Genomic DNA, 25,706 nt, shown 5'->3' on the forward strand with positions numbered 1-25,706 from the left:
GCCAACAACCCGAGTGAGGATTAGTAATAAACGCGATCATGGAATCTCCTCTATTTTTTGGTCGCCCAGTCAATGTTCAGGGTAAATGTGGTGGAGACCACTGTCCCTACTTTCTAGATTAGGAAACTGGAGCTGGGTTACCGGGCTCCGTTGAACACAGGGCCAGGCGGAAGGGGGGTCCCCGAAGGGCCAGGTTACGCAGATGGGGCTGAGTGGGGGCAAACCTCTCCCCAGCGGCCCGGGCGGGAACCGAGCATGGAGACCCGGGAGGGGCAGCGTGGGGGAGCCCCTGCCCAGCGGGCTGGGACGCGACGGGCGGCCGGCAGGGGGAACCCGCGGGTGGGGAGGAGGGCGGCGCGGTGGGGGAGTTGCTCCTGGGTCCGCGCGGCCGTGGAGCAGGGTGGCGGGTGCCGCGCACAATTTTCGGTTGGCCAGCTCTGCTCCGGGATCCCCTACTAGAAGGTCCCCGAGATGAAGGGGGATCCTGGCGGGGGAGGATAGAGCCGAGACTAGAGAATCCATTGGCTCCTCTGCCCAGCGTCCGCTAACGCCTTCCTGAAGGATAGGTTTGGACCCGCTCCTGGATCCAAACTCTTGCAGGTAAACGTGGTTACAGCTCCGTGTCCGCCCCCACTCCTCACCCCAACTGTATCTGGGGGGGGCCTACTCTCAATTTGCCGCCAAGGTTGGAGACGGAATCAAGTTTGTTTAAGGAAGATGGTCTGTAATTCTCACCCACATCTCTTCTCACCTCTTAACTGCTGTGAAAACATTGGCAGGCACTGGGTTTTACCTCTTAATTATTTTATTTTGTTTATACACTTTTATTAGAAGCTCTGTGTTAGGCTGTGGAACGTACAGACAGGAAAGGCACTTTCCCTGCCTCGTAAAAACTACACTGTAAAGGAAGACAGTTTAGAAACAGGAATAACAGACCATCAAAGGCTGAAGGCTGTAAAACCATAAAATATAAAAGTAAGTAAATTTAGGGTTATTTTAAAAGCCACTAAAAAACAAGAGAAAGCAAAAAAATCCTTTAGATGAACACAATAAATAAGAATATACTTTAGCTTTGTATTTTGGTCTTACAAGAGAGAAATCAATTGGTAGTAAAGAGAGAGGAAAGGAAAAAAATGGAAAAGAGTTCATTAGAGAATGTGAGTAAAAGAGACCCCGACAGAGAGCGGGGTGGGAATCCATATATTACTCACCGGGCAGACACAAAATCACAAACAGATGTGTGTGTGTCTATACACAGTTTAAAGAGAAAGGTGTGTAGAGAGGAATAATACAAGGGAAATAGAAATAGTGGAGAGCAAATACATAAAGTCACTAATTCATAGAGAAATATTAAAATTTTCTAACATATCTGCTAAGACTTGAATCTGTTCCATTTTGCAATCACAGGCATATGTGCAGATTTATGAAGTTGTAGGGGTAAAGGAGGGGGTGACAATATAGAAATATAGAAGGCTTTGGGTCCCATAAACTGGTCTTAATCCCACTCTGTTACTTATGAGCTATTTGACCTTGGGAAATGTCCTTAATTTTCCCAAACCTCAGTTTTCTCATCCATCTCCTCAAGGGGTAATTGTTTTATGGACTCGTTTGAGCTTTAGAGAAGATGAAATGGAAAACACTTAGAGTGCCTAGCTCTAAATAATAGGTGTAATTCTTCTTCTTATTATTATACTATTACTACTGCCGCCTCTGCTGCTGCTAGTTTATTTTAATCCTGTTATTTCTCCTCTTGGTCAATTAAATTCAAGAGATTTCAGCCAGGAGTTCACAGAATGTACCATGAACTGAAAGCTTCCAAGTTTTGGGGAAGTAAAAAAGAAGAAATGGTCATTCTATTCACGGGGCTGTTGATTTGTGGATGAACAGAGTGTGTTGATTACAGTCCAGATATCCAACATGGCCTGAAAAGCCCCTGCAAACAAGAAGTTTGCAGAAGCAAGAAGGACAAGAGTGGGCTTCTCTCCCCCTTGGTCATTTTTAAATACATAATTATAGATTATTTCCTCAGTGATAACCAACATCCCCATAGCACTTCTTCGTTCACATAGTACTTTTTACATCATCTTACATTGGCCGTCTTCTCCTGTTCTCCTCCTTCCTCTTGACCCCCAGGTGTTTTTTGTTTTTTGTTTTGTTTTGTTTTGTTTTCAGTTTGCAAAAGGGGCAGTCAGAAATGTCAACAGGAAAGTCCACACAAAATACGCCAGCAGGGCCTTAAAGGTCGAGCTGAAGGTAATTTCCTCATCCCTGTGCTCTGCTTCTGACCTAATCAAAAGAAGTAGGTCGTTGAGCAGGCCAAGGACCTAGTGGCTCCTGGCTCTCAGGTAAACAAAAAATTGCTAGCTCTGGTCTCCCCACACCATCCAAGGACACAGTTTACAGCCCTTTCTCCTAGTATTTGTCCAAGTGGGTGGGAAGGAGGTGGGCAAAAACGGAAAGGCTTTAGGTCTGAATCTGTCTAAATCTTTGTTTGCATATGGGAGATAAACAAAGCTTTTTATTTCCTACTGAGAAACTGGAAATCCATTTTCACTGAGTTGCAGAGAGAGTTGTTGAGAAAGTCCAGCAGAAACTGCTTCAAATATTATCTGGTAAATATTGTTATTGTTCATTGTATTTGGAGTTGGTCTTGGACTTTGGGATTGGGCATTATAAAACCCCATTCCTCTTTTTCCACTTCCATGAGGCTTGGAATGTTAAGAATGTGCACGAAGATGGGTCAGGTTCCTCACGTTTGCACTGATATTGCTGGTAGATTCCTCTCCAATGAACTGGTTTCGAGAATTTGAGTTCAGGGTTTCTTACGAAAGCTGGTTGTCAATTATCCCTCCTTTTCAAATGCTAGTGGTTATTCACAAGACATAGCAGACTAGAGAGAAGACAGATCTGGATATCTGCCTTGAAGAAATTATAGGCAATTATTTCCCTATCAGCTTACCGTGAGTAGGCACATTGCATGCATTACCTGTGTTTGAAAATTGCAACAAGCCTGTTAAGGAAGGTATTAGTATTCATACCAGATAGAAGAACCTAAGTTGCACTGAGTTTCATTGGATAGGCCTAAGAGAAAGAGCTGATAAGAGCCAAAGGCAGGATTCAAACCTGCCTGCCGTCAAGGCCAAGGTCTTTCCATAAGGTCATCCATGCTACCTCTGTGATGATACACATCAAAAATCTGACTCAGCGGCCACATAATGTTAGAGGAATGCTAGCATTAATTAAATCAACCGGTATGGTGTTCACTTGGGAGAACAGTATATTTTACACCCATACCCCCTTAGATGTCTAACATATCTCAAATGTAACATGTTCCCAGCTGAACCTTTGATCTTCCCAGTTGCCCCTTCCCCCACAGCCGCTCTGTCTCCATCGATCAAAACTCCATTCTTTCTTTCCTGGGCTCTTTATCTCATTCCCCACACCCAAACCATCAGCCAGTCCTGTAGGCTCTACTTTCCAAATGTAGCCAGAATCTGACCACCTCTCACCACTTCATCTCTTCCCTCCCAATGACTGTAGCCTCCCAACAGGTGGCCTTACTCCACCCTCACCCTCTTGTACAGTCTCTTCCCAGCTCAGCAGACGGAGTGGTCCATTCCAGATTCTCATTTCACTGAGGAAATGACCCACAGGGCCCTCGAGATCTCTCTGATCTCATCTATCACTCTGCACTTTGTTCACTATGCTTAAGTTCCACGAATCTCCTTGCTGTTCCTCAAACACACAGGGCATCCTTGCTCTTTAGAATGCTTTCCCCATGGGCTTACACTGCTATGGTGCTCACTGAGCACCTGGTGCTGTCCAAAGTGGGGGACACATGTTAACTCACTTAACCATCTCATGAGGTAGGCGCTATTCTTATCCGCCCTTTTGAAAGATGGGGAAATTGAAGCGTGGGGATTAAGGAGCATAATGAGAGTCCATGCTCTTCCCCACTAGCCTCTGCCACCTCTGAAAACGATGGCTTGAAGTCACACATCACCATTTTAAAGCCCTCGTTTTTCTGAGCTCTTCATCTTTTTCATTTGTCAGAAGTTGGATTTGAACATATATGTGTTTTTATTTTTTTATTTTTTTAAAGATTTTATTTATTTATTTGAGAGAGAGACTGAGATAGAGCATGAGAAGGGGGAGGGTCAGAGGGAGAAGCAGACTCCCCGCTGAGCAGGGAACCCGATGCGGGACTCGATCCCGGGACTCCGGGATCATGACCTGAGCCGAAGGCATTCGCTTAACCAACTGAGCCACCCAGGCGCCCTGAACATATATGTGTTTTTAAACATATATTTGAGATGTGAATTTGCAGGCATTTGCCATGCAATCCAATGACATTTTCCCTCTATTTCAGTACAGAGCCTTTGTTTAGTCATGCTATTTTTATTTTGCACAACAAAGACATTCGCTGGCTTTGACTTTCTTTTCCTGGTTGGCACATCATATTGGTTTAGTTCAGAGAACCTTATAATCCCTTCTAGGAATAGCTGGCTCTCTTCTCTCTTCTGTTTTTCACCAACCCTTCATTAATCAATAGGGAGATTAAAAGTACATAAGTATAGAAGTATAACAACTTCTAGAGATTACTGGTTCCATTCAACATGTTCTATGAATTATTGGAGAGCTGGAATCAGAGCTCTAGCAGTTGGTTTAGAAGAATGAGAACTTCTGGTCTTTCTAGGAGGGAAAAAGTGCCAGAATCCATGGATAAAGATTTTTGTTGCAAGTAGACTTAGGATAAAGTGAATGAAAGTGGGGATGGATAGGGGAGTGAATTTAGATAGATAAGAGAATTGAAAGATTAAAAGTATGTCAAGAAAGAGGTGAGCAGAATCTTAGGGATTTGGATGAGTGCAGCGTGTGTAAATAAATATACAAAAATCTCCTAATATTGGCCATCCAAATTCCAAATACATCAACCCAACAGACTGTCATCAATTTTTCACCGACCCTTCTTTTCCACTGTCAGAATGAACTCAATGCCTGTGGAAAAAAATCTTCAGTAATCTGAAAAAGTATAATATCAATGACATAGGTTTTTGTTAGTCTTTTTCTTTTATAAGCTTTAACATAATTTCTTTTCTCTTTTTCATTTTTGTTCTTATAATCACTGGAAGTAAAATCACATTCTCCTTGGTAAATATTAGCACAAAATTTCTCCCACTTACTGAGTTTGCTCGGGGTGCTAGGTGCCCTGCTTGGTTGTTTATACACATTATGTCATCGCATCCTTTAAAAAGCTTTCAGAGGTGAGATTATATTCCCATTTTATGGAATAGGAACCTGAGGCTCAGAGCTGCTAAGTAATTAAAATGTAGGCCCCACGAAGAAAGTGTGGTGTTTTGGGTTTTTTTTTTTTTTGTCGTTTGTTATTGTTGTCATCGTTTTTAAATTGTCCTGTTTCTGGCATCCAGAACAGTACCTGGCACACTGTAGATACTCAATAAATATTTTTTGAATGTTAAATGATCTTGCTCACACATCTGTAAATATCAAACGAACAGGCTTCTCTGTTCCAAAGTCTGGATCTTTAATCATCTGCTACAAATGCCTCTGGGAGTCTCTTCAACGTGGCTCTTTAAGAGAACTGAGGCAAAAATTTAAACAGGCAAACTGAAATAGGCTGTTTGTCCCATTGTTACTGGTGTGAGCACACCTTTTTATATAAATTCCTGAATATCCTTTTTCTTCCCCCAAAGAAAATAGCATTGTTACTTTTTTTATTGTAAAAATAATGCAAATTCATTGAGAAACAATAATATAAAAAAAGTGTAAAAATTCAAGACAAGGATTAGGGTGAAACAAGGGAAACATTTACCTTTGGTGCAAAACCTAAAGGGGAGGGCAAACACAAACAACATTTTAATTCACTACTTTTAAAAATAAAAGTTAATGCAAAAAATTCCATGATGAACAAAATGTCAAAAATGTACATAAAGGCGAGATCTGTGGGCCGGACAAAGGTGTGGCAAGGGAGGGGCTTGCTCTCCGGGTCATGGGGCGCACAGTCAGATCCTGTCTGTATTTAAGGTCTTGGTATTTTGTTCACCATGGATTTTTTTCCTGCATTGACTTGGAATTTTTAAAAAAACTGCATTAACATGTTATTTATTTTGATAACTGAGTTTTGGGGGCTACTTCCTTATATTTTGCACCTAACCCTAATCCCAAACCTGATAGAAATGCAAGGAGAGGTTGCTCCAAATCAAAGACCAGCCCTATTAATGTTTGGTGAACAACTTTTCAAAACATCTGATTTGGCAGGTGTTTTTTTTATCCACGCTACTCCCACCCTTTTGAAATATTTTGTTTTTCACTTTTAAGATATAGTTAAGGGAGGGAATAGTGACTACAGAATTGTTTTGAGGGGCCACGCAGCAATCCGTGTTATGGGTATACCGGACTTATTTAATCAACGGAGTCAACAAATATTATTGTACATACTATTTTTTGCCCACTTACCTGATTATTTTCTTGGGATAAGTTCCCAGATTTGGAATTGCTGGGCCAAAGAGGTTGTGCTTTTAAAAGCAATGAAGGCTATTTGGAATCACTGGCTGTTGAATTTGCCCCTTTATGCAAGGTTTACAGAATTTATTTTTTTTTTAATTTTTATTTCAATTCCAGTTAGTTAACATGCAATGTTCGTTAGTTTCAGGTGTACCATTTAGTGATACATCACCTGATGCTCAGGCTTACAGCATTTATTTTTAATGTCTTTCCTTTTCTTTGGACAGGGCCAGGAGACAAAATGTCATCACATTTTTTGCCGGTATCACTGGCTCCTGAAGGTAAAGAGGAAATCTGTCGATGAGCTCTTGCTTTGTGCCTGGTATGGTCAGTCTCCACAGTGAATCGGGGCACGTAGCAAAAGGAAAATACCAAACGACAAGCATCAGACATGGCCTTTCTATGTAAAGAGTTTATGAATGGCCTGCTGAGAAGGTTCTCTTCCACTTTTTAATTCCGCAAAGAAAAATCTTCACATCAGAGAGGCAATAAATGGTCATATTTACCTAGATTGCTAGGGAATTTCATAACATAAGACAATTAACTCAATTATTTGTCATAATAAAGGACATGAATAACTACATTTTATCAAAATCTGTCCTCTCCTTTCGTTTTCCAGCCTTTCTCTCCTCCTCTTGCTTCTTTACAAGTAAACAAGGAATTCATATTGATCGGTATAGAAGAATAACTTCTTTGTCACTTACAAATTTGACAAAGCTTTGAACATTGGTAACACCAAGAGTGTGTTACAGGTAACAGGCACTCCGTAGGCACTTTCCATGGGCTTGGGGAAAGTCATGCCATGGATTCTCCCACAGAAACTCCGGAAGGAACCAAGCCAACACCTTCATCTTAGACTTCTGGCTTTCAGGACTGTGAGAGAATCAATGTCTGCGGTTTTAAGGCCCTCCGTTTGTGGTGATTTGTTATAGTGGCCCCATTTCTGTGAGACTAGGAAGTGACTCAGGTGGGGAGAAGGGTTGGCTAAGGGCCAGTGCTTAGAGTGAGTTTATAATTCACTCATTCAGTTTATAACAATTTTATAACAAAAACTTGTTAGAATGGGTTGAAAGTGGTCCCTCCAAAATGGTAGCTCTCCGTGTCCTTACCCCTGCAACGTGACCTTATTTGGCAAAAGGGTCTTTCAAATGTAATTGAGGTAAGGACCTCAAGACGAGATCATCCTGGACTTACGGTGGGTCCTAAATCCTAAATGACACGTGTCTTTGGGAGAAAAAGAAGTCCCTGTGAACACAGAAGCAAAGATTGAAGTTACATGGCCAATGAATGCCTGAAGCCACCAGAAGCTCAAAGAGACAAGGAAGGATTCCCCCACAGAGCCTTTGGAGGGAGCATAGTCCTGCTGACACCTTGATTATGGACTCCTGAACTCCGGGACTGTGAGAGAATAAAGTTCCGTTGCCTTAAGCTGCCAAGTTTATAGTTTATTATAGCAGCCATAGGAAACTACTATACTTGGTGTTTAGAGTTTAGTTTTTTCTATTTATAACCAAAAGGAACTTGGCTTTGGACTTGGAGGGGGAAAAATATCTTGTGAATCCAGGACACTGAAACTTGGTCAGACAGGATTTAAACTCGGGCATTCAAGACTTTAAGCCACCAAAGGTGGGGTGGACAGTAAGTTTGTGAGGTTTATCTTGGGAGGAGAGAGGGTTGGTTGAGGGAGAGATGTCCAGCCTACCAATGATCACCCTTTGGATGGCATCAGTGGTCCCATCCTGGGATGTTGGGTCTAGCTCTGGCCTGAGAGTGGTGGTATAGGGTCCAGGTCATGAACTCTGTATGCCTCTCAACCCCAAGTCCCTTTTGGTCTTTGACTTCTGTTGCCTCCTCCTGGGCCTCAGCCTGTTGGCTATGCCCTTCCATACTCTTGCTGTCTCCAAGCCCAGCTGCCTGGACCCTCACCTGTCTTTGCTCATGTATTATAAGGCCTAAGATTTCATGTATTGCCTTGGCATCTTTGAGCCTCACAGAGCCACAAAGACCTAACTGTAAGTCTTCCTGTTCTTGCCAGATTTGACTTCCACCCAGTGAGACACGTTCCCCACCCAGCAATTTCCCCATCAGCTGGACCAGTTATACTCTACTGGTTTTCATCCTGATGGGTTTCACAAGTCAATTACATCCTCTTGGGGGAAGCAGGGGGCACCTCACCCTCTCGTTACTACAAAGCCTGCTTCCTGCCATCCCTCTGTTTCACTCTGCTCCTGATGTGGCCCTGCATGGCAGGTGGTGTCCTCCTCCCCAGGGCTTGAGTATAAGTGACTAATAAACCGCTATCTATCTCATCAGTCCAGAGTGGTGTGTCATATGTTCGGTCATCTCATACTATTTGGGGCAGGGGATCCTTCCTTTACCCACAATGTGAATCGGAGGTGATCAGAACACTGCACACTCCGTGTTGAGCTCAAAGCTTCCACTCTGCAATTTTCTTTCTCCCTAACCTATTACCTACAGATAAACCTGCCTGAGGTTTCTATCCCAGACATTCCCCACTTTCCCAACTGAATCCCTGGGCAAACAGCCAATTCTCAGTCCATTTTAGAACATTTTTGTCATCTCAGAAAGAAACCTTGCACCCCTTAGCCATAACCCCCTATCTCCCCTCCAGCCCTAAGCAACCACTAATCTACCTTTTAGCTCCATGGATATGCCTATTCTAGACATTTCCTGGAATATAATGGAATCTTATAATGTAGGGATTTCATGTGGCTTCCTTCACTTAGTATAATATTTCCAAGTTTCATCAGTCTTAGAGTATGTATCCTTTGTATGTCTGATTAATATTCCATTGTATGGCTATACCACATTTTGTTTATTCATTCATCAGTTGATGGATATTTGGGTTGTTTCTATCTGTTGACTATTATGTATAATACTGCTATAAATATTTATGTACAAGTTTTCATGTGGACATATGTTTTCATTTCTAGGGGTGGAATGGCTGGGTCACATGGCAACTATATGCTCAACTTTTTGAGGCTGTTTTCCAAAGTGGCTGCATTATTTTGCATTCCCATTAGCAGAAGGTTAAGATTCCAATTCCTCCACACCCTTGCCAATACTTGTCATTATCTTTGTTTTTTTTGGTTTTTTTTTTTTTGGATGACTCTCTAGTATGGACCGAGGATGTCCCTAAGGGTAGTGGCTGTGTCTATTGCTACCAAAAGGGCGGTGTAATGGTAATAGTACATATATTTGTAGCGATGGGAAGAAGCAAAATCTTAATGCCTCAAAATATGATCCCACTATCCTGTAATAGGCCCCCTTATCTATTCACATAACAAATACAGACTCATTCCCCCTGAAGTATTAAGCACTGTACTTGGTGCCATGGGAAACAGACAGATGAGCTGTGTCTTTGGCCCTTGAGATCCAGGCCCTGAATCTCTACCTCAATTGGAGAGGCAGAGGCTGCCTGTGTCCTCCTCCCAGAGACCCACCTATCCACCTGCTCCATTCTGGCTGGTGGAAGCCTTACCCTTCTGGTCAACAGAGCAGGGATGACAGATGTTTTTCTTTTTCTTTTTTTTTTTTTTTTAACAGATAAAGGAAAAGATGACTCAGTCAAAAAGGACAAGCCATATAAGATCTTTTTCAAAGATCTGTTTCTTTTCAAAGAAAATGAAATGGCAGCAAAGAAAAAGGTAAAGTTTGATTAAAAGCCCAATCCAAATTAATGTTAGAAATTTATCCTCTTATCCAACACTTTTATGAACTTTGCTGGGTTAAGACAAGGGGTCAAGTGTGGGTGAATGCATCGCACACTATGCTGGGGTGTAAGCACGTACAACAGGAACAACATCCAGCCATGGTAAGGACCTAATGATCACTGCCCCCTGGGGGAAGACAGACACACTGTGACCATCACATATGACAAGTATGGTAGATCCCAGTTCATTGATTCTAATGCCCATAATTTTTTCACATTTTCTCATTCCTGAAATTGGGATCCAGCTTATATAGATGGGTTGCCATGCATAATTAGCAGTGCATAAAACAATAGTGCATCTACAATAAATGGTATCTTAGAGTTGATAAAATACAGTAATAGAGCAAAAGACATGTAGAGAAAGGAGTGACCATCTTTGTTGGAGAGAAGGATAACTGTGGTGGTGGTGTGTATGTGTGTGTGTGGTTGTCTCTGTGCACGCACGCACACAAAGACTTAACTGAAGACATAGCCAGAGCTGAATTGTTAAGAGTAAGTTAAAATTTGCCAGCCAGATACAGATAAGAGAATGTATATGTATGTATTAGGGAAGAGGGGCAGAGAAGGAAGTAGGAACAAAAGTGGAGGAGGGAGTCATTTTAGAATTATTTGGTATGAAGCTAAACCAGAGATGAGGCTAACAAAGCTGTGCTTTGCAGTTAATCTCACTACTTATATTATTATACCATTTATTACATGATTTGAATTTCAAGAGGTTTGCTTTCCTTATTTCTAGAGGTAAAGATTGATTCTATTTAGAATGAAGAAACTAGAAATGCTCAATAACAGATTCATCTGTAAGGTGAAGGTTTTATGCTTGTGTTAGTTTTATTGAAGGTGTCCAAAATTAAATTGAGCAAAGATTCATGAATTTAAAAAAGGCTGATTTATTTATGTCTACTGGGGAGGTCCATTTCCTCTCAAGTTTTCAATTCAATTCCACAGAACCAGTCCTTTCAAATCAGTGGAATTTCCAAGTTACCTGCAGCTGGGCAACACAAGGATTAAAGAATAAAAATGAAAATAAAGCCAGAACACTTTTCAGGCTAGTATTTATGAGGTACATGTTTAGTAAATATTGAATGTCTTTATATTTGTGCTCAGCTTCATAAGAGAAGGAATTGCAAACTATACCCGGTCCCTCAGAGATTAAGAACTCAAAGTCGCTTGTTTAATGTATTAGTAATGAGAAATTTACTAGTAATGAGGAAGAGACTTATTTTGTAAATGATATTTTTATATCTGATTACTATTTTTAAAGACAACATTATTTTGTTATATTAGAAATTCTTTTAAACTTTTGCACTTGGGCAGGAAAAAATTATGAACCGCAGCATGAAAGTCTACCAGAAGTCTACTTTTTCATCTCGAATGAAGAGTCGTTCACACCTGGGCCAAGTAGCATTCTACGCTGACACAGCTGGGGGCTCATTTGAAAAATTTGGGCTAGATCCCACTCTTATTCTAAGATTAACAGAAGGTAAGTCTAGATTACTGTTTAAGAATATTGTTTTGAATATTTACTATTGATGTCAGGTTTAGGGGCTTTCCTGGAGGTAAAAAAAAAAAAAATGGTATGCTGTCTCATACTATGGTTGGGGGGAGGTACTCTGTAAATGGAAACTGAGAGTCGGGACAAAATCTATTTTAAATAAGAAAACATACTTTTCCAAGAAATAGATTGTTACTCATTTTCATGGCTCTAAGGAAGAAAGTCATTGCCAAAATGATACAGTATTAAAGGTTATGGCTAAGGCCATTTAAACTCATTTCTAAATGTAGAAATATATAGAAACTTTCTAAAGACAAGTGTTTATTTTCCACGCCATACAGCTCATATATCCAGAATCAGGAAGCTAACAGAATTAAATAAGTTTTCCTGTTGTTGCAAAAACACAACCTGTTTTAATGGCACTTGAGAGCAACATGATAAAATATTACAGGATATTAATTATTGCTCTATGAAAAGGAACAATATGTTAATCAAAATGTCATGGACTTTTCTTACTTATCAGATCAAGAAATGCTTACAAATGAGACAGAAAGCAGTTTGAAGTGAGGTTGAAGTGATTAATGCTAGGATAATGGGGTCATAAAATCTTCCCCCAAGATGAGTCTTGTCTAAATTTTTAAGTTAAAATTAAAAAGTAAGGAAGAAAGGAAGGGAAGAAGGGAGGAAGAAAGATACATTGCGTGCCCAGGATTTGCTGTGATAACTTAAAAATTGGGTAACTTTGCCAAACTGTGATTTAAAAAAAAAATCTTCAGAGAACAACAAAAAAGAAACACTTGGGAAAGAACTTTGGAGTCAATAATTAGTGTAGAAGAGGGACGCCATGTGAACTTCTTTAGATCTTGGAGCTGCATATTCTGCACTATAGTTGTACGAAGAAGTGCAAAGGTCAGCAGCACGGTAGTATCAGTGACTATACCGCGGATAGGACATAGCGAGGTTCAGTCTTGTGTCTCATAGTTCACCTCTGTAGAATGGTGAACCCTAAGTCATCAAGGGCACTTAAAATACATGACCTGTTTTAGAGTTCTACCCAAAGCGGCTCGCGTCAAAAATCCTTGCCACTACCACTTCTGAGAGAACCAGCAAATACGGCTTTGCAGATGACCTGCCTCGACACCAGGCTGGGTGACAGAGGGGTTACTGGTCTCTTAACAGTAAATGGCATACAGGAGACTCTTAAAAAGGAAATGGTAAAACTGTTTGGTATTATCCAAGACAATCTGGGCTCTGTCAGCAATGGAAATCAGGTTGTCAGTTTCTGCAGATTACACAGATAAGCAATTTAGACATTTTCACTGAAAATAAAGAAATCCCCCTCAGACTCTTTCCAATTGGGAGTTGCTTTGGTTGAAACCCCCATTTCCCAACCTTACATTTCCTGCCTAAATTCTGATTAAAGACAAGCCTACGTGATGTGAAATGGGCAAGTGACCCCTACTTTGGGAGCCCAGTTATTTTATTTTTGTGTATGCAATAGTAGGCAACTACTAGATCACCTCAAAGAAATCACACAGGTAACTGTCACAGACAGATGGATTAGGCTGCAAAGTAGAAGTGCCCCCTCCAGGCAGCCGGCAGCTTGACTGTGGTTTTACTCTCAAAGAGCAACAAACTCCTCTGGATCACATCCCCAGTGAGTGGTGAGGTACTCTGGTGTTGAGGAACACTAGTGCTTGGAAGACAGTTTTGTCATACACGGTCTCTTTGTTAAAAAACCTTCCGGAGAGCTAGAAGAGCCAAAATGGGAAACCCACTATAACCAGTCTATTTAGACTTGAAGAATAAAATCACATCAACTCAGCCAGATAGTATCATGTTAAAGTAGCCTGAAATGGTAAGCATGACTATAATATTTAGCAAATGGACAGTACAGGATTTTTTTATATTGAAATGTATTCCAATTCATGTGACCCATCATAAGTGACCAAATGAAAGCTACAGTAAGCACTTTCATGCTTCTTTTCTACTAAAAATATTTTTAAGTAAATTGAACCTGAATCTGATCAAGCAAACATGGGAGACTGAGCACATGCTAAATAATACCATGACGATGCAATCTGCCAGGTCCATTAAGCAGGAAATTCTACAGGGAAATTGGTCTGGTTTTTGTTTTTGGTTTTTAAGAGAGGGAGAGAGGGGGTGGGGTTGGGGCAGAGGGAGAGGGAGAGAGAAAGAGAATGCTAAGCAGACTCCAAACCCAGTGCAGAGCCCAGTGTGGGGCTCGATCTCATGACCTGAGCCAAAATCGACCACCCAGGCACCCCTGATTTGGTTCCTTAAACCAATAAATGGCATGGAAAAATGGTAGAGTTTGGGAGGAGGTAAGGGATGGCAGTTATAGGTAAAAAATTGACTTTAGGAGTTATACCAACCAAACTGATCTTTGTTTAGATTTTAATTTTTTTAATTCTAAAAAGTTATTTTTGAGACCACTGGGGAAGTTTGAACCCAGACTAGGTATAAGATGATACTAAGGAATTGTTCATTTTGTTTGGGATGATAAAACTTTTTTATCTGATAAATAAATACTAAAGTATTTATGGATTAAATGATAACGATGGCTTGGATTTGCTTTAAAATGTTCCAGTGAGGGGGAAACTGAGGGGTGACAATAGATGAAACGAGAGGTAAGATGTTGATTGTGTTGAAGTAGGTGAGAAGTACAGACAGTTCATTTTATGGCTCTAATTTTATGAATGTTGAGGATTTCTATAATAAAAAGCTTTTATGTGTTAAAAAGAAAACCATTATAACTAGGTGCTTATTACTTTCACATATATTATCTAATCCTCAACAAAATGCTATTAGATATTTCTGTCTCTTCTCCTCTGATGAAAATGGCTCAGTGAGATTGAATCACTAATTAAAGGTCACTAGGTGGATGCAGAATTCAAACCAATGCCTGTCTGACTCCAAGGCTTGTTGTTTGTCACCCATAATTACAGAACTATTTTTTAATGATTAAAATAATCATTTTATTGCTGCTATTATTATTGACCTGGAAAAATTAAGTGTTTACTCATTCAAATTGTATTTTTAATAATAGCTAACAATTGTTAAGAAGTTATTATGTGTTGGGGTACCTGGGTGGCTCAGTCAGTTAAGCGTCTACTCTTGACACACTGGGTGTGGAACCTGCTTAAGATTCTCTCTCTCCCTCTCCCTCTGCCCCTCTGTGTTTTATAGCATGTTGCTTCACTTCCTTCTCACAATAGCACTATGAGATAGAGATAATAGCAATGACCCACTTAGACTGATTTGTGCTGTGCTCATAAACCATTCCTAAATTTCAGTGCCTTGCAACAACGTAAGTCTGTCATTCACCTTTCAACGTTGGTGCTTTTCAATGTGTCCTGCACTGAAGGATCAACCCCTGACTGCTATGTTGCTGGAGTTATGGCAGAGGGAGGAAGAGGGAACCAGTGGTGGTTCTTACAACTTATGCTTGGCAGCCACACAGGTCACTTCCACTGGCATTCTGTGAGCCAAATCAAGTCAATGGTCAAGCCCAATACCAGTGAAGAGAGGGAGAGATAATCTTCTTCCAGGCAGGGGCAGAAAATAGTTTGGAACAATAATACAATCTACCACTATTAGGATCCTCATTTTTACAGACAAGGAATCTCATGGCTAGTAAGAGGCGGAGGCGGAATATGACCCAAGGAGACTGTGGGCTCCCCAGTGCAGCATGGGCTCACTGGTTATTTGGGAAACACTGTTTTGTTTCTACTTCTATTTACGTTTTAATCAAGAGACTTTGTTCTATACCACATTCTGTTGGTTTTTCATGAAGCGAACATTGTTGAAATGCAGCCCATGTGTAATTTTTCCAGAACGAAGAAACCTTGAAAGGAAACTTTGGTCTTTTTTTATTGCTAGATGGTAAAGCTAGTTGTCATCTTTTTCTTTCATGCCGTAAATTTGGTTTGTGATCTCCACACGCATTTTGCCAAAAGACTTCGGTTTTATATCCAGATTGGCCAAAACACTAAGATTTAAAACAGCTCGGTCTCCTTCAGCACAGGCTTAGGAATCATATGCCCCTTCTGCCACGTGTAAGCTCTGTTATCTTGGGCAAGCATCTTGACATCTCTGAGCTCACATACAGGATGGGTACAGAAATATGTACCTCACTGGGGTTATTGTTAGGATCAAATAAAATGATTTATTTAAAGTGTCTAATAAAGTTCTTGGAATTTGATGGACACAAAATAAATGGTAATTACTATTATGAAATTAGTTTTTTAGTGATTAGGAAAAAAGTTTACTTGAAGAGATAGTGGTTTTTTAAGTCAGATACATGCCAAATACAGTAATTTAATTACATAGCTTTTATCTTATAGAAGCTCTTGAGGGATAATGAACTAAACCTAAGTCTATTTCAATTTTCTTTGAAGGTACGGACACAAAAAGGACTATTCATGAGTTTATTAATGACCAGAGAGACCGGTTTCTGCTGGAGGTAGTAAAAATAATTTCTTTCTCCCATTAGTCAAACAGAAGACCTCTGGCAGAGCATTGCCAAATTTTCACCTTGACAGTTTATTTTTTCATTACATGCTCCAGATCTATTGCCCCTCTGATCCTTTCCTAAACAACTTCAGTTGGGCTTTTGTCCTCATCATTCCACCAAAACTGCTTTTGTCAAGGTTCTCAGTGACCTTCCCATTGCCAAGTTCAAATCGTCACCTCACGGTCTTCCTTTTCCTTCCCCTTCCACAGCAGTTAGCTCACTCGGTCACTTCCTCTTTCTTGAAATGTCTTCTTCAGCTGGTTTCCAGGACCCACAGTCTCGGTCCTTCCTCATCACTGGCTGCTCGCTTCCTCACAGTTTTCTTTTCTTCTTCTTCTCCCTGACCTCCAAATGTTGGAACGCCCTCGGACTCACTCCTCGCCCTGTGCTTATCTACCCTCCTCCAGGCCCATGGCTCTAAATTCCACTTTTCCCATTAACAACTTCCAAACTTATTTCTCTACCCTGATCGTCTTCCCTGAACTCCAGACTCACAAAGGCAACTGTAGTTCTTAACATCTCCACTTAGATGCCCAGTAGGCACCTCAGACTTCCCATTTCCAAAGTTTTGCCCCTCTATACTCTTCATTACCCCTGCAAATCTGCATCTCGTGCAGTGCCCCCATCGCAGTGAGTAGTGATTTCATTTTTCCAGTTGCTTAGGCCAAAAACGTTGGAGCTATCCTCAACTCGCCTACCTACAACCCACATCCGAATATACTTTCAAATGTATTTTTTTCCCAATATATCCATACTCACACTGCTTTTCATGACTTCGCCTGCTACCACTGTAATCCACGTCACCAGTATCACCTGCGTGAATTATTGTTATAACTTCTGAACACTGCTCTGCCTCCACTTTTGCTCCCTACACTCAGTCTGTTCTCCACATGTGCCCCTCCTCTACTGACGACCTCTGGTGACTTTATCTGGCCCCTGGTTCCCTGGTTGTTATTTCTTTAAAATGATCTCATTTACATATTTTAAATGCATTTATATTATAATGTATGTGACTTTATTTATAATTCCTTGTTCATGCATGGCATTAAAAACCATAGTGAACTCTTATAGTCTGTAACTAAAAAAAATAAATAAAAGCTAGATATCAAAGTTGTATTTGGGGATTTACCCAGGGTTCTTGAAGGCTGGTTAAACACTCCTACCCTCGGGCAGCTTGGAGGAATGTGTCACAGGTATAGCAGGGTGCAAACCTCATTCTCCGGTGCTCCTTCCTAATGGAGGCGGCTTTGCCACTGCGGCCGACAGCCCAATTTCCCAATGCCCAGAAATACTGGAGGTATATTGTGGGTAATACCAGGTAGACCTCCTCTTTGGAGAGATACGTAGTTTTTTGTTTTTGTTTTTTACTTTTATTTTTTAGGATAGAGCCTGAGGGGTATGTAGCTACTTTTGATTTGTGGGACAAAGCCATGTTGGAACAATATTGAGCCTCTTCATAAAAGTGAAAGAGAGGAATTAGTCTCCCTTCTAATGATCCCCAAATAAATTCCTTCATAAAACAAAGGCTATCGTCTCAAGACTTGGCATGCTATTATTTCTAATACATGTCATCTCTTACTATGCAAGTTATTTTTCCTTTATTATGAGACTGTTGAAATGTACTAGCAATGAGCTGGAAATGTGCCATAATGTGCACTTCTGTTTTCAATATTCCTAGTATGCCCTGTCAACCAAAAGAAATACAATTAAAAAGTTTGAAAAACACATGGTGGCGAAGGAATGGCAACTCACAAGAGCCGAAAAAAAGCTCCAAGAAGATGCAATGGCCTTTGAAGAGTTCCTTCGAGAAAATGACCAGAGATCTGTAGATGCTCTTAAAACGTTCGTTTTTTTTCACTCTGGCCAAATTACCTTTTTCCCTCCCTCTTTCTTTTTAGTTTCTCGGAATACAACACAACATAAAACAAACTAACAAATCCCCGTTACTTTTCAGTGCAGCACAGGAAACTATAAACAAACTCCAAATGACAGCAGAACTGAAGAAAGCCAGTATGGAGGTGCAGGCGGTGAAAAGGTGAGCCCAGGGCACCATCTTTTCCTTCTCGAACGTCCCAGCCCTGGTGAAACCTATATGTGCCTAGCCAGACCTATATTCCTTAACAGTTGATGACTTCCTAAGTATGACCTCATTTTTAAATAAGTAATCTGTCGATCAAGGTCCTTCTGTCTCTGCCTGGTTATCAGAGTACAGTGACCTCTGGCTGAAAAATTTCTGTAACTTGTCAGTGTAGAAGCCTAGAAACTGGCTGAAAAGAAGCAAGCCAATGTTAAAAGTAAACCATAAATTATTTTCTAAGTGTCCTTTTTCATTTGTTCGAAGGCATATTTCTTTCCACATTTTAACATCTCTGAAATTGGGATTCATTTTTACAACTACCTCTCAACTATAATTGGCACTTCCACTTAGTTGAACCTAGAATTGATATTAAAAACCAGGATTTATAATGACAAAAATTACAGGAAGGAGAGTTGGGATAAAATTATTATAACCCCCACCACTCTTTTTTTTTTTCTTTCAAGCCCGGATGTTTTCTTCTGTGGTCAAGTGTATCTCACTTGGTCTAATTTTAAGTATCTAAAGAAGCTTCCTTCTATCATCATTCTTGGACAGGAATTTCATGACAAAAACTTGTTTTGTTTTTTCTTTTTGAGGATTTGATACTTACCTTTCCTCTAAAACCAAGTCCTAGAGTTTTCGGAGAAGAGGACAACAACTTGTCTAAAATACAGCAAATGAATTGGATGGTAGTTTCTTAGAAACCAATTGTTACTAACAGAATGTGTGTTTTCAAACACATTCTGGCTACAGAGCTTCTTCTATTGTAGGAGCCTAAAGTTGAAGGCATTCCAAGTTGGAGAATTCCCTTCCTTCCTTCACTCCATCATGTAATTAGAAGATTCTGTTCTATTTGTAGAACGAGAGCAGCAGCCTCTAGGCTTGCAAAGAGTATTATATTTATGCACAATGGCCACCCGGTAAACAGCCTTGCTGAAAAGAACTTGCTTAGTGTATATGTGTCTCATCATCCTAGAAAGGAGCAAAAAGTCATGAAAAACAAGCTGGGAAACAGCACAAAGGATACAGGCGCCTGCTATTTATTTCCTTTTTCTTTCTTTCTTTATGGGCTTGAGATGGCCCAGGAAGGTCGTCCACTGCAGGTAGGGCTGGAAATCTGTTTACAAAGGGGAAGGGAGCTTGTTCTGAAGCTTTTGCTTGGAAGTTGTCCAATGCTAGCCATTTTAACCCTGTTCTTGTAACACCTCTGGGAGGCTTTCAATCTAATAACAAAGTGGTAGTAGAATGAGGGGCTCCCAACATCCTTCAGTGTGATATGTGAGCCCGCTGATTATTGACTCTTGAATCTCACGCTCACATCAGGGCTGAAGGAAGGCACTGCCTGAAAGAAGTACCGGAGCTGAAGATACTGGTGTAGGAGTAATATTGATAAGGGTATTGAAGATGGTATGATTAAGGACGCCTGGAAGGATATGGGTGGACCACCCTTTCACAAGGGACTTCATTGTTATTGTAAACATTCCTTCAAGGTCCACTTTGTAACACGATTATGGGAAAGCACTGTGAGGCTGGGGAGAGGCTTTCAGGCCAAGTCCCTGGATTTTGGTGGCGAAAGCTTGGGCATCTGAGTCAGCCAGACCCGGGTTTGAGTGCCGGCTCTGCCATTTAGTAGACAGATGACTTTGCAAGTCATTCATTTCTTCTTCCAAAAGATGGGAATTATACCGACTGTAAAGTGCTAAACAGAGAATGAAATGGTACTCTGTCGTGCGTCCATAGTAGGTGCTCATGGGTGTTTTCTTTATTCTTCTCACAAAAGTACCATCTTCTGCTACCTTCTAATTTCTTCCTATGTCTAAAATTTAATACGACATTTCCCTCAGGAATAAATGAGTAAAACTATCATCAGTCTATTCCATGTGTGTATATCCTTGGCATGTTTTATTCAAATAGCACTCCTATGGGTTTTTTTCTTCTCATTTTATCTTATTGATGCCCATATTTTTATGACCCTACTTAACATTTTTTGTTATGTAAATTATTATTCAAATACATAATCAAGGGAACAAATTTAGTGAAACCTTTTTTTTATGAACATGCCTTCACATGGATATTTCTAATGATATCTTCATTTCTTTTGAGTAGTGAGATAGCAAAAACAGAATTCCTCCTTAGAGAGTACATGAAATATGGATTTTTTCTGCTGAAATTGTCTCCAAAACACTGGCAAATCCAACAAGCGCTGAAAAGGGCGCAGATGACAAAGAGTAGAGAGAGTATGAATGTCAGTCTTCCAGTACTAACAAGTGAGTCACATATTCTTAATTTCAATTAAGTAAATAGCTCTAATTCTCAAATATTGTTTCAATATTTATTTGTTTGTTATTTATTAAACAGTCAGAATTCCTATTTTAAGCAGAACCTGAACAAGGATTCCCACTATCTCTGATATTATTTTTTTAAGATTTAATTAATTAATTAATTAATTTAGGGAGAGCGCGAGTGTGTGCGGGAGCGGGAGGGGAAGAGGGAGAGAATCCCAAGTAGGCTCCTTGCTGAGCATGGAGTCCAATGTGGGGCTCCGTCTCAGGACCCTGATTGAGATCATAACCTGAGCCAAAATCAAGAGTCAGTTGCTTAACACACTGAGCCACCCAGGCGCCCCAGTATTACTAATCTTTTAAAGTATTATATAATATATTATCAGAGTCTCAGAAATTAACACCGCATGGTACTGGTATTAGGAAGTCAGCTCAATGGACCAAAAATAGATCTATTATATATAAGAATTGAGTAAGTGATTAAATGGGGTTACAAATCAAAGAGGAAAACTACCACTTCTAGCAACTTTTGGGTAACATGGACCAGACTTACCCTCCTGCCTAAAAAAATCTGAAAAATATATGAAGCAATAGGTTTCAGGCATTAGGCACCAAGAAGAGAAGCAGAACGATCCATGAGAGAGGAGAGAAAATGAGATGAGCCAAATGATGGCCTCAGCATAGTGCCTGGGGAGCATTCCCAGGATGCAGCAGAGGGAGGACGAGCCCAGCAGTCCCCATGAATTGCAAGGACAGAGCTAAGGGTGTAGGGAGGCTGGAGTTCCCAGAGAGTTCTCTGCAGAGTCTTCAGCTGAGAGGTGATCCTGAGACTCTGGGGTAAGAGCATTTACCCCATAGAAGCCAGTAAACTGCAAACCAGGGAGAACTCTTCCGGAGAGGCGATGGTTAAACAGTTACCAGCACAGTAGTGATGGCTGTCACAGCTCACTTTGCTGTGATTGAATTAGATCATTTGTACATGACTGTTTTGAGTAGTGAGCACAATGATGGCACCTGGTTAAACTCAATACACTGACAAGAGAGAAAACCTATAGAAAGGAAAATCAGGAAGTAATTGCATTTAGCAGCTTAAAATTCAATGCCCCTAGACTTGTCCTTTAACTAGAGGATGCTCAGAAAGCAATGAGTCCCTCAGTCCAGAGGAGTGAATGGCTGACACGGGGATTATAGAAGTTATCAGGCTGTTGACTGATGCAGGAAATAGAGACCTCCTCATGCCCTGCAGGTCAGTTCCCCTCCATTCTGCCTGGTCCAGAGACCAGCCCTTGCCGTCAGCATCATACATTTGCTTGTTACAATGTCCCCATCCTATATTTCTGTCCTTGTAAGTTCTCACAGTAACTCTACCTTCACCATGAGACAAACCTCTCATTCTTAGAAGTGTTCTCCTCCCATCTCTCTCCCTTTTGTTTTCATTTCTAGAATTAAATACAACGAAAGCAGAGGGCAGTAATGAGGATGCCGGGAAGGTATCATTTTCAGATGACTATTACATGGAAAGAGGTCGCCAAGGTAACACCAGAGATTTGGGACTTCATTCACAAAAGTAAAACCAGAGAAGGTGCCCATCTCAAATTGGAAATCTGGGACCTATGAGCTAACTTGGAAAACAAAAGGTGGTGTCCACATCACCCGTAATCCTTGGGAGCTAGGAATTCCATCTCTTTCTCTCTGACATGATTACAAGGCTTGGAGAGGATGAATGGACAGGACAGGCACAGAAATCAGAGGCAGAGAACCTGGCACAAGTTATCCCCTCCACAAGATGTAACAATTCAAATGTCCACCATTTTTATTTTTTGCCTTGATTTTTAAAAGTCTGTCATTACATATGAAATATATATGGTTAGGTAAAAAAAGAACCATGATTATATTATATTATATTTCACAATTTATGCCCCTGATTTGGGACTATCAATAGTTATATCATGTTTTTGACAATATGTACCCTGCACCGCGCCCCCCCCCCCCCCCGGCCGCAACCAGTGCCTTTGATTTTATTCTTAGGCTTGGAACCCAATTTCAGTAGAATAGAGGAGCTCACTCCACTTTCTATGATTATCATTCTAATAATAATAAAAAGAATGGGCATATCCATGCAGAAAAAATGATTATCTTGCACCAAATAACAAGGACTCATTTCCAATTCCACGTTATTTCTTTTCATCTCCACCATCACAAATGATGTGGACTTCGCCTGGACATTTTGAACAGGAAAACCACACAAGAAGCCCACTCTAACCATAGGGAATAAGAAATCATCCTTATCAAGGTACGGTACCTACTTGATTAACTCTCTTGGAAACTGTGAGTGTTTTTCAGAAAATAACCCTTTTAGGCTTTCTTCAACACAGATATCACATACGCATACCCGTCCTAACAGATACTGGAGGTAGTGGTTGCCATTTCCGGGTGCTCCTGAGGTGGCTAAACTCCCAGAGGCCTCCGTGCATTCTTTGACGAGTGCCTGCCACTGCTGTTGGCAGTAACTGCCTGCTCTCTCGCAGAGCCACTGCCCAGTTGTTTACTAAGCTACTCTGCTGACCCCTGTGTTTGCAGTTTTACCATGTCATTCAAAATTGCTGCAATCCGACCATAAAGCTTTTTTGTTTTGTCCCTTACTTGATTGTTACCTCATTCATACTCATTATTTCATAAATTGCTAGTTCTCAACCCTGGCTATTTAAGAAAATATATAACTTTTTTAAAAAAAAGCACAATGCAATATATACATCTATCAGAAGAGCCAAAATTAAAATAAATAATGAAAACAGTAAATGCTGATGAGAATGTAGAGAAACTGGATCCCTTGTTCTGTAGCTAGTGGGAATGTAAAATGGTGTGGCCACTCTGGGAAACAAATTGGCAGTTTCTTTAAAAACTAAGTATGTACCTACCATCCAACTCAGCAACTGCACTCTAGGCATTTATTCCAGAGAAATGGAAATGATGTGCACACAAAAAATTGCACAAATATATTTATAGCAATTTTATTCTTTATAGCCCCAAACTGGAAACAATCTGGATGTTGTTCAATGATTGAATAGTTAATTTGTAGTGTGTCCATATATAGTTGACTCTGTAACAATATGGGGGTTAGGGGTGCCAACCCCCTATGCCATCAGAAATCTGCATGTAACTTTTGACTCCCCCAAAACTTAACCACTAACAGCCTACTGCTGACCTGAATCCTTACCAATAAGTTAATTACCTAGATCACACCAACAGCCACCTTACTCTCCCTAGTCTCTGTCTCTTTAATTTTCCAATCATTTTCAATTTATCCTTCTTAAAGGATTTTTCCAGAGCTGCTATGCAAACCACATAGTTATTCTTTGAGTGTACCTCGTCCCCCATCCCCCCAACCAACCTGATCAGAAGATATTTTAAAAAGTAAAATCCGCTCTTCAGAAGAGAAATATTGTATTACTCCGGGAACAAGCTTTGTTTTGAGCACTAGAGCACATGTTTAGTTTGTCAAGACTGCATTAAAAGGAACAAAACAGATGCAGCAATGTAGCTTGTCATGTGTTTCTTTAAAAAGATTTCTTATAAATGCACCTCAAATAATTGGTACCATATGGTTTGGCCTTTCCTTGTGGTCTCACTTGTTTGCATATGTCACCCTTATCCGGATGGAATCTGATTTTCTTTTGCATATGTGTGGAATCCATTGATTCCTGCAAACAGCAGTTCCCTAAAAGGCTAAAAAGGCTATTGAAAAGGACTATGTTATAGTTAGGTTCCAAAGACAATTTAGAAATGAAGCAAATCTGTTGACTGAAAATGGCTCAGAAATCAGACATTTTCTTTCTTTTACAGCCACGCTGAGAGTATCAGTTCAGAAGACAGTTTGGAATTCTTTTTAGACGATGATACGGACTATGATCTGGTAACCATATTATCTTTTTTTGATTTAAATATTGTGTTTGATGAAAAGTATAAGTGCTCATTTTTTTCTTTTAAAATTAAAATTTTCTATTCCAAATATTACACAACTTTCCAGAAGAAACTATGATTTTGACACTGTTTCCCAGTTGCATCTATAGTTCATCTTTGTCAGCATATTATGAAAAATGTTTATAAGAAGGTAATAATTTAGGAGATACATATATTCTCTACAGTAGTCCTGTAGAGAATAAAACAGTCACTTCCTGATTGCTTGTCATTTTACTGGAGCTTGAGATATGCTGTGTAGCTGTACCGTAAGATAAATCAACCTTCAGCAAAACAGCCCTCTATTTTACAAGACTGACTTTGAGCTAACCCCATCCTGAATATAACCACAGAAACTCACAAGGAACAAAAAACATTTCAAAACACCATCCATTATTACATATAACACATCTTATACAAGTGATCTTCTTTTTTAATTATAGTTAAAAAAAAAAATAATAACATAGGGCGCCTGGGTGGCTCAGTTGGTTGGGCGACTGCCTTCGGCTCAGGTCATGGTCCTGGAGTCCCGGGATCGAGTCCTGCTTCAGGTTCCCTGCTCGGCGGGGAGTCTGCTTCTCCCTCTAACCCTACCCCCTCTTGTGCTCTCTCTCTCACTCTCTCAAATAAATAAATAAAATCTTTAAAAAAAAAAAGTAACATAGAATCTATTGTCCTAACCATTTTTATTTTTTTAAGATTATTTATTTATTTATTTATTTATTTGACAGAGAGAGACACTGCAAGAGAGGGAACACAAGCAGGGGGAGTGGGAGAGGGAGAAGCAGGCTTCCCGCGGAGCAGGGAGCCTGATGGGGGCCTCGATCCCAGGACTCTGGGATCATGACCTGAGCCGAAGGCAGCCGCTTAACGACTGAGCCACCCAGGCGCCCCGTCCTATTTTTAAATTTAAATGTACAGTATAGTTAACTATATGCACATTGTTGTGCAACAGATCTCTAGAACTTTTTCATCTTGCAAAATGGAAACCTGTACCCACTGAACTCCCCCTATTCTCCCTCTCTGTAGCCCAGGCAACCACGGTTCTATTTAAGAGTTTGATTACTTTAGATACCTCATAAAAGTGGAATCATGCAGTTTTT

At 40.4% G+C, this 25,706-nt stretch overlaps 1 protein-coding gene across 1 annotated transcript in view; it reads left to right on the plus strand.

Annotated features, from left to right (window-relative positions):
* The first annotated feature begins 43 nt into the window (after window positions 1-43).
* CCDC38 (coiled-coil domain containing 38) overlaps window positions 44-25,706 on the plus strand; it is a 38,340-nt gene continuing 12,677 nt past the window's right edge. The window contains exons 1-11 of the mRNA XM_034987246.1: window positions 44-600; window positions 6,753-6,806; window positions 10,093-10,193; window positions 11,573-11,738; window positions 16,172-16,236; window positions 17,966-18,129; window positions 18,242-18,322; window positions 20,471-20,631; window positions 22,090-22,179; window positions 22,882-22,939; window positions 24,490-24,559. Coding sequence (XP_034843137.1) covers window positions 6,767-6,806; window positions 10,093-10,193; window positions 11,573-11,738; window positions 16,172-16,236; window positions 17,966-18,129; window positions 18,242-18,322; window positions 20,471-20,631; window positions 22,090-22,179; window positions 22,882-22,939; window positions 24,490-24,559 — 996 coding nt within the window. The 5' untranslated portion in view covers window positions 44-600; window positions 6,753-6,766. The remainder of the gene's footprint in view (window positions 601-6,752; window positions 6,807-10,092; window positions 10,194-11,572; window positions 11,739-16,171; window positions 16,237-17,965; window positions 18,130-18,241; window positions 18,323-20,470; window positions 20,632-22,089; window positions 22,180-22,881; window positions 22,940-24,489; window positions 24,560-25,706) is intronic.

The sequence above is a fragment of the Mirounga leonina genome, unplaced genomic scaffold (genome assembly GCF_011800145.1).
Source record: "Mirounga leonina isolate KUSES-001 unplaced genomic scaffold, KU_Mleo_1.0 Mir_418, whole genome shotgun sequence".
Classification (NCBI taxonomy): Eukaryota; Metazoa; Chordata; class Mammalia; order Carnivora; family Phocidae; genus Mirounga; species Mirounga leonina.